This window comes from Erpetoichthys calabaricus, chromosome 6, assembly GCF_900747795.2.
Source record: "Erpetoichthys calabaricus chromosome 6, fErpCal1.3, whole genome shotgun sequence".
NCBI classification, from domain to species: Eukaryota; Metazoa; Chordata; class Cladistia; order Polypteriformes; family Polypteridae; genus Erpetoichthys; species Erpetoichthys calabaricus.
Genome location: NC_041399.2, coordinates 3,776,880 through 3,790,054, shown reverse-complemented (window position 1 = coordinate 3,790,054; position 13,175 = coordinate 3,776,880). Strand labels below are relative to the sequence as shown.

Here is a 13,175-nt window from a genome sequence, read left to right as displayed (position 1 = left end):
TTGTGAGCATAATCCGTTCCGGAAACGTGCTCGTAGTCCAAAGCACTCGTATGTCAAAGTGAATTTCCCCATAAGAAACAATGGAAACTCAGATGATTTGTTCCACAACCCAAAACTATTCCTATAAAAATGATTAATACAAAATATAAAGTAAAAATACATAAAACAAATTAACTTGCACTTTACCTTTGAAAAGAATCATGGCTGGTGTGAGTGAGTTTCTAAACTCATGTTGGATTGCACCCAACGGGACGACACGCGGAAGAGCGTCCCAAAGCAATTGCACTCTCCTAGCGCTGTAGCAGTTCTCTGTAAAAGCGAATCCGAAAAGATCGCGGACATGCTATAAGCGCCTGCCGTAAATGGGTGATACAAGGAACATTATAAATGTGCAGGGCCCTGCCTGACTGCTGTATCTGTGTATAAATAACCGTGCTGTTGCTGTTTCAAGCTGAATAAAGCTTGTGTTGCTAAAGTACTGAGACTCAGCTTCGTGTTTTAGGGTGCAAGACGGGGACTCGCACGTCACAGCATGCATGCATGCGCGAGCACACACACACGCACACACACACAAACACACACACACAAGTGCGCGCACACAGTCACAATGCTAATGCTGTAGTAAACACTATACACTCGTATGGATGTTGACTATATGAGTGAGGCACACCGACTCAGACAGAGAATAGGAGACGATTGCCCACAATCCCGCAGTGAGAGAGAGAGAGAAGAACCATCAGCTCAGTTGTGATCACATGACGCTCAGCAGACAAAGCATATACAGTACATACTAGATAGATAGATACTTTATTAATCCCAAGGGGAAATTCACTACTCGTACTGCAAGACCTCGCTCATTTATCAAGTGAAAATTTATTAAAAATTTTTGCTCGTCTTGCAAAACACTCGTAAACCAAGTTACTCGCAAACTGAGGTTCCACTGTATATATGTATGTATATATGTATGTATTTATATATACTGTATATATATATATATATATATATATATATATATATATATATATATATATATATATATATATATATGACCCGCTGGGGTGAGTGCTGAAGGACATGATATGGCTGAAATGGATTTACATAGAATTGAGCGACTTTTTTATCTGGATTTTAGAATGTTTTTTTATCCTTCAAACTCCTCTGGATTTTCTGGATTATTTATTAATTTATTTGTTTGTTCTTTATATTTATTGCTGCACATCACTTTTTGGGACATTTTGTTTTTTTGATTAAAAACACAGTTTCACTTGCTGACAGCGTGTCATCATTTACCCTGGCTCATCTCAACGGTTCTGGGTTCAAGAGGCTCTTGGAAGTAAAGTAGAAGTGTGGAGCTGACCCGGACTGTCATAATCAGTTACAAATATTAAGAAAGTTAAAGCTTTCAACAAGGGGCAACATAATTTGAGAAAATCAAAACAGTTTACCTATAAATAAATAAGTATGAAATGTAAAAAGAAATTAATATGAAAATAAATTACAACACCAGAGGCTGCATCCTTGACCTGAGGTGCTTTTTCCTCTCTGACGGAGAAGTAAATTGTGAAGCACTTAAGTCTTGAATGAAGACAGGAGCATGGAGACTCCGCTCTGGTCTGTATCATTCAAGGTATTGATTACATTGATCCAGCCAAATTCTTTCTCTTTAACAGTAAATCACATGCTAGGGGACACCAGTTATATGGTTAAGATGAGTGCTTCTTAAACTCGGTCCCCCAGGACTTAGCAGCGTGCGTGAAAGTCCAGAGGAGAGTGAATAGACTGCTTCCGGCATTAGGAGGTTTGTGCTATGAGGACAGATTCAAAGAGATGAAGCCTTTCAGTTTAAACAAACTGAGATTACGAGGTAACATGATTAAAGGGTTTAAAATTATAAAAGAATCGGTATCATGGATCCCAGTTGTTACATTAAAATACATTCCACAGTAAGAACACGGGGACACAGTTGGATACTTGTGAAAGGAAGGCTTTGCACAAATGTTAGAAACGTTTTCCTTCATGTAAAGAACCACAGACGCATGGAATAAATTAGAAAACACTGCAGTGGAGAGTGGGGTTTGATTGATGTTCAAGTCATTACTTGATGTCATTTTGAGCAATCTCAGTGAAAAGGATGGTTGATGGTTTGTCCAGTCACTGAGGCAGAATGGAGTTAAAGGCCAGCGGGACAGAAGTCAAGAGAGGTGGTCGTAGATCTCAGCATCTCCACTAGTTGGAAGACTCGCTGGGGTCTATAACCCTGAGAGACCATAACCCTGACTGTGGTGCTGGCTTTGTCCACGTGGGAGTAGGATGTGTGGAGAACATACATGAGAGCACCCTCCACACCTGTACGTGCAGGATAGCAAAACTGCAGAGGATCCAGATGTTCTAAAATCCAGCTGTTTTAGGCGCAGCCTCTCAAAGGTCTTTATAATGTATGAAGAAAGAGCAACTGGGGGTTACTGGAATACCCTGACACTGGGACCACACAAGATGTTTCCACAGCTGAGGAATCTTCTATAAATTCAGGGATAGGGAGAATAAGCGCTAAAGGGCCCGTAAGACCTGGATGGCGCATGTTTTCAGCAATTACAAAACTTTACAGATTATATGATGAGTTTACATAAAGGCACAGAGTTGTTTTTACAGACAAGAAAATAAAGTGGTTTAAAAGTAATTAACATCAGCAGAGTCCAACGATATCAGTCCATTTATGTTCTCTCACACAGATACAGAGCCCTTCACAAGTGTCGGTGCCACCCTGACTCCCTGTAAATGTTTAATGCGCAGACGAGCCTGCGCTGCTTGTACTTCTCTTGTGTGCTCGGCTCTTTAATCTTGTCAGTCTGAAATTCATTGGCAGCTCCTGCTAAGCAGATAGCTGCTTTACATACAATGCTAAGTGACAAGGACAAATGGCTTCCTCAGGCTGGTTAAACACATGTAATTACAGTGTTGGTGATTTTTATATATAATTACATTTTTTTTTTTAATCCTTCTAGCTTACAGGTATTATCACTGATGAAATACTTCATGGTGCGGATGGCACAGATATTAAATGTGGAGTGATTGGAGAAATTGGCACATCCTGGCCGATAACCGACAGTGAAAAGAAGGTCCTGCAGGCCACCGCATATGCTCAGACGCAACTTGGATGTCCAGTGATAATCCACCCTGGTCGACATGAATTAGCTCCTTTTGAAGTGGTCCGTATACTGCAAGAGGCGGGCGGAGACCTCTCCAAAACTGTAATGTCCCATATGGACAGGTAAGAATTGGGAGTTCTTCACACATAACTGAAAATGAAAATAGAGGCGATGTGCACAAGGGGAAGGCCTTCCAAAAAGTTTCAAAATCCACTCATTTTTTTTAATCAATAGATGCTGTTTTTAGAAATCCATGACATTTTAAACCTGTGGCGTAAATTCTGCAGTAGGTATGAAACAGTTACAACATGTCACTTTGTTGTCATTAAAATTCTACCTTTATTTAAAAGCTTTTTCTCTCTTGAGCTGACCTTTAGTGATTAAGAGAATTGGAAAGGAGGATATTTTCTGGGGAGCTTAATGTCATTGCTTTTTTTTTCTCCCCTGGAATCATTTAGCTATCTCAATGAGACAGTAACAGATATTTCCTTAACATGAAGGAGACACAGACCAATTGGTTTTATCTGCTTCATCAATCACTTATGTTCGTGCCTAAGTTAAAGCAGCCCATGATAATATCAAAGCTCGGTGCTAATGTATACATTTGCATTTTTTAGGACTATTTTTGAGAAGGAGAAACTGCTCGAGTTTGCAAAGCTGGGAAGTTATGTGGAGTATGATCTTTTTGGAACAGAAATGCTAAACTACTATTTCAGGCCAGATGTTGATATGCCGTGTGACAATGAGAGAATTCAAAGGTACGTAAAATGAATGTTGACTGCATTGTGTAAAGTATGTCTGTTTATTAACATCTAATTAGCTGACCAGCACTTTCATTTGAAGCAACACGTGAATCACAATTATCATACATTTGGTTCTAATGTTATCCAGTTTAAACTGGATAAATACTTATTTGGGGTGGCACAGTGCCTGCAGTGGTAGTGCTCCAGAGTTTGAGTCCCGGGTCCTCCCTCTGTGGACTTTTCATGTCCTACTGGGTGCTCCGGTTTCCTCTCACAGTCCAAAGACATGCAGGTCAGGTGAACTGGCTGATCTTAGATTGGCCCGTGGGTGTGTGTGCCCTGTGATGGACTGGCACCCTGTCCAAGGTTTGTTCCTATCCTTGCCCCTTCTGCTAGCTGGAATAGGCTGCAAAGGACCCATGCTATCCAGTTCATGAAAAAGAGGGTCAGAAAATGACTGACTGAATGACTAAACTAATACTCCACTGAAATATTATATATATTTATTTTTTTTATTTGTTGCTTACCCTGTGTAGTTTGTAGTGATGTCCAAGAAAATTTTTAAATATATTTTTGGGGAGAATGGATGTCAGCAACAATATTTATTTCTATAGCACATTTTCATACAGGGAATTTAGCTTGACGTGCTTTACAAGATGTCAAAGAATGACGTTGTAAGAAAAGAAATCCAAATAAGATTGGTAAGCATCATAATGAATAAGTAAGAAAAATAATTAAACAAATAAATCTGTACAAGCCTATATAACATCATCTTATATAATACGCTGCCGTGGCTGTCCATTTGTCTGTCCAGGATTTTAACTCTTTTAGGGCAGATGTCGACTTTTATCAACACAAGAGGGTTGAGAGCAGATGTCAACTAAAGTCAACCTCCAGGTGCGGAGGGAGTAAAAAACCAAATAGCCATAAATGTCGATAAAACTTGCCGTTTCGTTATAGGTAGACACTGTTTGCTAGGAGGACTGTTAGACTCTTTGACTTCACATCGAATCCCAGCATGTGTGTGAGCAGCGTAGAGTAAACAGTGTCTAGAATGGCATCGACATTGGGCGAGAGAGCACAGTGAATGCTCCTTGTGTATTTATTTATTGCATATTATTGCTGAATCAGACTCTGACTTATTGAACTCCGATTTTGATTCAAGTGATAAAGAGATGGAAACTGAAAGTCAGGTACCTGCATCAGCTGATCAGTCCCCAGCTGATCGTGTAGCTGACAAACCTGCGGCAAAGTTCACCTTGGGAGGACTAGCAGACATAGATCTGTGGTAGGCAAGCTGGCAATTGGACTTCATCAAACGAAACGGCGTGCTAGTGGATGCTACGGATTACTGGCCACTTGACTACGTCACACTGTTTTTTTTCCAGAACGTGCCTTTCAGCTTATGAATGATGATTCTTATGAAATAAGTCTGTGAATTGACATTACTGTAGTGGCTCATGGAACATAAAACAGAGTGACATTTGTCATACATAAGTATTTAATGTTGATTTGTTTGTGTAACCATTGCTTTGTGTGCCTTTTAGAAAACTGAGTTTTTTGGAAAAAATATTCAGCCCTGGGATAAAATAATTAGCCCTAAAAGAGTTAAATCACCTGTAGCTCGCAAACCGTTTGACCTATTGACCTTAAATTTAGTACACATATATTACGTGACCTCTACTATCCGCTTTCAGGGTGATGATTTTTATTACTCTTTTTTTATTTAATTGTAGAAACAACTCTCGGCTGCGGGCAGCAGGGCGGCAGTGCGGCACATGTGTATAGGTGCCGTTGTCATCCCTACCACCTTCACAGTCACTTCCCCTACCTCTTTATATCTTAAATCATTCTTGAATCAGATTGAACACTTAAGTGCCAGCTTAAGTGAAGAATTCAGAAAAACATACTAAGTAACTGCAACACAAAAACTGACTTAATCAGTTTTTAACGCAAAAAGATGCTGACAGAAGAAGAGAAGAAGCGGCCGCTAGGGTGGAGAAAATGAGTTGCTCACAAAGCAGCAAATGCTTCAACCTCTGAGCAAACTAATGCTAAACTTACAGAGAAAGAGTATGAAAACCGCAAATCAAGTGTATTCACTGCACGTGATCATGCAGTCCACCATTACTGGTAGATGTATACAGTAATTACAACAACAACAACATTTATTTATATAGCACATTTTCATACAAAAAGTACCTCAAAGTGCTTTACATAATGAAGAAAAGAAAAATAAAAGACAAAGTAAGAAATTAAAATAAGACAGCATTAGTTAACATAGAAAAGGAGTAAGGTCCGATGGTCAGGGTGGACAGAAAAAACAAAAAAACTCCAGAAAGCTGGAGAAAAAAATGAGCATCCTTGTATAAAATATTAAGAAAGCTAGTCTCCACTGATGAGTACAATGACAAGGCCGGGAGGGCAGAAAGGATAAAAAAAAAAAAAAAAAAAAAAACTCCAGTTAAGCCATAGAAAAAAAAAAAAAAAACAAAATCTGCCAAAAGACCACCCAGCACCCACTGGACATTTTACGTAATGTAAATATGTTTATTTTGTTCCTCATTGTTTCCGGGCTTCCTCCGGGAGAGAATTTGATGCAATTCACCTTGTGGACAGCTGGGTCACCCGCCTTCATTCAAGCATCATATGTGGCTGCTCAGTGCCTCGATCAGGTGGTGGTGATACAAAATGGCACCAAAGAAGAGCCTAAAAAAGGCAAAAAATAGCGATTAGTAAAGATTGCAAATTCCTGAGGAACATGATAACTCTGTGTCTATAAAGTCTGTTAAGTGTACAACTAAAATATACTGTAGCTACGAAAGGACCAAATGTAAAAAGTGGGTTTTTATTAGCAGTTTTTTTTTTATTTTTTAACAAGTTATACACCGGTAACCTGACGTTTTTTCTATTGGTTAATTATTCGGTCTTGTAACATTAAAATGCCACCTCACCACTTCTTTTATGCTTAGATCTTGGAATACCTAGTAGACCACCATTATTAGATCTAAGGTTATGGGAGTAGGGAGGCAGGAATTCCAAGATGCAGGAAGGAGCAAGAACATTTAAGGCTTTATACAGTATACCATCAGTAGTATTTTAAAGTCAGTACTGAATGACATGGGTAACCAGTGTAATGATGCTAAGACTGGTGTGATGTGCTCAGATTTCCTTTTTCTATTTAAGATTCTTACAGCTTTAATCTGCCCAAATTACAACCGATTGGTATCTTTCTTAGGTAGTCGTGTTAGGAGTGCATTACAATAATCTTGTTGACTGTTAACAAAAGTGTGAATTAAGTTCCCTAAATCTTGCAATGTTCATTTGGTGACAAAATGCAGTCCTAGTAATTCTGGTTAATGCACAATTTTAAAGTGTATGCCACAATCCATGATTACACCCTAAACATGTTACTTCTACCTTCAAGTTTAATGTTAAGGTATCATGTTTATTTCTAATGCCATCATCATTTCCATTTTTACCAACCACTAAGATTTCTGTTTTTTCCTTATTTAGTTTGAAAAAGTTCCTACTCATCTATGTGGAAAAACTAGTAAGACATTGGTTCAGAGAGCCCAGAGTGCCAGGGTCATCAGGTGGTATCGATAAATAAAGTTGCATGTCATCTGCACAACTGTGATAGTTCAGCTTGTGTTTCGAGATACTCTGGCCTAATGGAAGCATACAGGTTGAAAAAAGCAGTAGGCCCTGAATAGATCCACTATATATAATATCATGGACTTCCAAACTACAATCAACACAAATAACAAATAATTTTCTACCTGTTAAATAAGACTGAAACCACTTTAAGACCGTGCCTTTATCTAAGGCATAAGAATACTGTGGTCAGTGGTGTCAGCTTCTGCGCTCAATTCTGAGTGAACAAGAACAGATAACAAACATAACACAATTTCTGACCTGCTGGTGACCAGTGCTGGACAACAGCAAAACAATATGAAAAACCTGAGAAACTCCACAAAAGTGCTTACAAAGAAAACTTCCATTCCAAAACTTAATGCCAATCTGCAGGCCTGGAAATGTATAAGCAGAAGTTGGACCGCATTCTGTACATCATGTTTGGCTTGGCTCCATGAAATCCTATCTTCAAGGGACAGAGCATATAATTAAGCATATGCAAGTAAACAAAGAGAGATTCAAAACATAACAACAAAGACATAATTAATTATGCAGAGTAATATGTAGCAATACATAAAATAACACATCAAGTGATAAATAAAACCCTAGTTAAACCATAACAATAGTGTAATATCTCTATAATATATTGGCGCTTACCTATGCAGATATATTTTAGCCTTCAGTCCGACATCTCCTATTGCATCAGATACGTTGCCAGAACTTAAAAATTAACTTGGCATCCTTCCATCTCTTATCCATATCGATTGCAAGAACAGTACTGTCATTTTAGTTTGCAGTCCTGATGGGTTCACTGGAGTTTGTTTGGTCTGCCATGGTTTAATTAAGGGGAAATCCCTGGAATTACGTTGACTTAATTGAAAGAAAAATTTCCGCTTAAATGGCACTTTCTTCTGGTAATCTGCCTCATCTTAAATGTCAATAGCACAAAGACATTAATTTAAATATTTAAAAACTGGCTTCTTATATTTACTGTGTGCTCTGTTACAGCTATCTTTAGATCTTCAAACTATAATATGACAGGCCTGCAGTCGGTTATAGGCGTGAGTGTGATTTTAAGGCTATACTGAATTAGTGTTTATTTCTGGCCATTTTTCAGTGTGGAATCAGCACTCTGCTTTGATATTTGAAAGAAGGTTCTTTAAGATAATGAGGTGAAGAATGTCGCTTCTCTATTCTCTGTAATGTAAACATATGCATGCAATGAAAAGCTTAAAAAAAATATTTCTCTGTAACCTTTGAAAAATCATGTTTGACTGTACAAGGACGCTTTACCTCTCTTCATCATCCTTTGTCCTGTCTTGTCTTTTTTGTAAGGTATCATACAAAATAGCATACAATTCATCTTTTGGCTGCTCCCTTTAGGAGTTGCCACAGCGGATTATCTTCTTCCATATCTTCCTGTCCTCATCATCTTGCTCTTTTACACTCATCACCTGCATGTCCTTTCTCACCACATCCATAAACCTCCTCTTAGGCCTTCCTCTTTTCCCCTGGTCTGGCAACTCTATCCTTAGTACCCTTCTCCCAATATACTCAGCATCTCTCCCCTGCACATATCCAAACCAGTACAATCTCGCTTCTCTGACTTTGTCTCCCAGACGTCCAACTTGAGCTGACCCTCTAATGTCCTCATTTCTAATCCTGTCCATCCTCGTCACACCCAATGCAAATCTTAGCATCTTTAACTCTTCCACCTCCAGCTCTGTCTCCTGCTTTCTGGTCAGTGCCACCGTCTCCAACCCATATAACATAGCTGGTCTCATACCTTCCTGTAGATCTTCCCTGTCACTTTTGCTGATACCCGTCTGTCACAAATCACTCCTGTCACTCTTCTCCACCCATTCCACCCTGCCTGCACTCTCTTCTTCACTTCTCTTCTACACTCCCCATTACTCTGTACTGTTGATCCCAAGTATTTAAACTCATCCACCTTCGCCAACTCTACTCCCTGCATCCTCACCATTCCACTGACCTCACTCATTCACGCACGTGTTCTGTCTTGGTGGTCCTACTGACCTTCATTCCTCTCCTCTCTAAAGCATCCTAATTCTAATCCTATCCATCGTCGTCACACCCGATGCAAATCTTATCATCTTTAACTCTGCCACCTCCAGCTCTGTCTCCTGCTTTATGGTCAGTGCCACCGTCTCCAACCCATATAACATAGCTGGTCTCACTACCGTCCTGTAGACCCAATTTCACTCTTGCTGATACCCGTCTGTCACAAATTATTCCTGAACACTCTTCTCCACCCACTCCACCCTGCCTGCACTCTCTTTTTCACTTCTCTTCTACACTCCCCTGTTATTCTGTACTGTTGATCCCAAGTATTTAAACTCCTACACCTTCGCCATCTCTACTCCCTGCATCCTCACCATTCCACTGACCTCCCTCTCATTTACAGACATGTATTCTGTCTTGTTCCTACTGACCTTCATTCCTCTCCTCTCCACAGCATATCTCCACCTCTCCAAGGTCTCGTCAACCTCCTCCCTACTATTGCTACAGATCACAATGTCATCAGCAAACATCATAGTCCACGGGGACTCCTGTCTAATCTCGTCTGTCAACCTGTCCCTTACCATTGCAAATAAGGGCTCAGAGCCGATCCCTGATGTAATCCCACGTCTGTCACTCCTACCGCAGACCTCACCACCTGTCACACTTCTCTCATACATATCCTGTACCACTGTTACGTACTTCTCTGCCACTCCCGACTTCCTCATACAATACCACAACTCCTCTCGAGGCACCCTGTCATATGCTTTCTCCAGGTCCACAAAGACGCAATGCAACTCCTTCTGGCCTTCTCTAAACTTCTCTGTCAACATCCTCATAGCAAACAATGCATCTGTTGTGCTCTTTCTTGGCATGAAACCACACTGCTGCTCACTAATCATCACCCCCCTTCTTAACTGAGCTTCCACTACTCTTTCCCATAATTTCATGCTGTGGCTCATCAATTTTATCCCCCTGTAGTTACTACAGTCCTGCACGTTCCCCTTATTCTTAAATATCAGCCACCAGTACACTTCTTCTGCACTCCTCAGGCATCCTCTCACTTTCCAAGCTTCCATTAAACAATCTGTTTAAAACTCCACTGCCGTCTCTCCTAAACACCTCCATGCTTCCACAGGTATGTCATCTGGACCAGCAGCCTTTCCATTCTTCATCCTGTTCATAGCTGTCCTTACTTCCTCCTTGCTAATCCGTTGCACTTCCTGATTCACTTACTCCACATCATCCAACCTTCTCTTTCTGTCGTTCTCTTCTTTCATCAGCCTCTCAAAGTACACTTTCCATCTGCTCAACACACTCTCCTCGCTTGTGAGTACGTTTCCATATTTATCCTTTGTCATCCTAACCTGCTGCACATCTTTTCCAGCTCAGTCCCTCTGTCTAGCCCACTGGTCCTTTTCTCCCTCCTTAGTGTCCGACTTCTCATACAACTCATCATACGCCTTTTCTTTAGCCTTCGCCACCTCTCTCTTCACCTTGCGCCTTATCTCCTTGTACTCTTGTCTACTTTCTGCATCTCTGACTATCCCACTTCTTCTTTGCCATCCTCTTCCTCTGTATACTCTCCTGTACTTCCCCATTCCACCACCAGGTTTCCTTTTCCTCCTTCCTCTGTCCAGATGTCACGTCCAAGCCTTGTTGTCACCCTTAGTATTTCTGCTGTAGTTTCCCTGCTGTCTGGTAACTCTTCACTACCTCCCAGTGCCTGTCTCACCTTCTCCCTAACTCAATCTTGCAGTCTTTCTTTTTCAACTTCCACCATTTTATCCTTGGCTGTGCTCTTGCTCTCTTCCTCTTCTTGATCTCCAACGTCATCCTACAGACCACCATCCTATGCTGCTTAACTACACTTTCCCCTGCCACCACTTTGCAGTCTTCAATCTCCTTCAGATTGACTCTTCTGCATAGGATGTAATCTACCTGTGTGCATCTTCCTCCACTCTTGTATGTAACCCTATGTTCCTCCCTCTTCTTAAAATAGTTTTCGCCACAGACATGTCCATCCTTCTGGCAAAATCCACTATCCTCTGACCTTCTTCATTCCTCTCCTTGACACCATACCTACCCATCACCTCCTCATCTCCTCTGTTCCCTTCACCAACATGTCCATTGAAATCTGCTCCAATCGCCACTTTCTGTCCCTTGGGTACACTGTTCATCACTTCATCCAACTCATTCCAGAAGTCTTCTTTCTCATCTATCACACACCGAACTTGCGGTGCATATGCACTAACAACATTCATCATCACACCTCCAATTTCCAACTTCATAATCCTCACTCTGTCTGACACTCTTTTGACCTCCAGAACACTCTTGACATTACTGTTTCTTCAGAATAACTCCTACTCCATTTCTCCTCCCATCCACACTATGATAGAACAATTTGAATCCACCTCTGATCCACCTGGCCTTACTCCCCTTCCATTTAGTCTCTTGCACGCACAATATATCAGCCTTCCATCTCTCCATCGTATCTGCTAACTCTCTCCCCTTACCAGTCATACTGCCAACATTCAAAGTACCTACCCTCGGTTCCACTCTCTTTACTTTCCTCTGCTCCTCCTGCCTCTGGACACATCTCCCTCCTCTTCTTCTTCTTCTTTGGCCAACAGTAGCCCAATTTCTGCCCGCAACCTGTTGGCTAACAGTACTGGTGGTGGTCGTTGTTAACCCAGGGCTCAACCGATCCGATATGGAAATTTGCATTGTTATCCGCATATTGATCTGGCAAAATTTTACACCAGATGCCAATCCTGACGTAACCCTCCCCGTTTATCCGGGCTTGGGACTGGCACGAAGAAACATACAATTCTAAATCCAAATTTATTGTGATAATACAAGAAGGACAACATGTCAAAAGTGCTGGCGCTCCAGCCAGAGACACCATTTCCTTACAAGAATTTAAAAACTATGTTGTTGACATAGCAGTGCTTTGGGTTTTTTTTTTTGTTTTGTTTTTTGTTTAATTATTCCTTCAGCTGGAAGTGTTCTGTAGTGATGGCCCTCTTCAGGTCTGTGCTTCTCTTTTATCCTGGATGACTGTTCGTGGTGGCTCTGTATAGCACATTTTCATACATGGAATTTAGCTTGACATGCTTTACACGATGTCAAAAAATGATGTTGCAAGTAAAGAAATCCAAACAAGATTGGTAAGCATAATAATGAATAAGTAAGAAAATTACATAAACAAATAAATCTATACAAGCTTATATAACATCTTATATATAAACATCTATGTGTGGAAGTGTGTGTGTCTGTCTGTCTGTCCAGCCCAGAAGTGCGAGGCTATAGCATAAAGCTCAAAGAGCCGGCAAGGTAGCCCCAAGTTAACGAGTCAGAAGAAGAAAGAAGTGTGAGGCTACAGCATTGAGCTGAAAGAAAGTGAAACCGCTGAGGAAAACTCACTTAGCCACTAATACACAAGCGAGGCAAGCACATCGGCAAAATGAAACCTCTGAGGAGAGAGAATCTCATTTAGCTGCTGATAGACAAGGGGGGCAAGCTTGTCCGCAAAACAAAACCGCCGACTCTGCACTTCAATTTTTTTTCTGACGATTTCAATAGTTTCTAGGAGCCTGGGCTTTTTACAACACGGGCTTACACAGCTAGT

The 13,175-nt window shown here is 40.7% G+C and overlaps 1 protein-coding gene across 2 annotated transcripts in view; it reads left to right on the top strand.

The window, feature by feature from the left end:
- Positions 1–13,175, top strand: part of pter (phosphotriesterase related) — a 108,595-nt gene that overhangs the window by 80,855 nt on the left and 14,565 nt on the right. For both annotated transcript variants that reach the window (XM_028803370.2, XM_028803369.2), the window contains 2 exons: positions 3,003–3,268; positions 3,764–3,904. In XM_028803370.2, the coding sequence (XP_028659203.1) occupies positions 3,003–3,268; positions 3,764–3,904 (407 nt within the window). The remainder of the gene's footprint in view (positions 1–3,002; positions 3,269–3,763; positions 3,905–13,175) is intronic.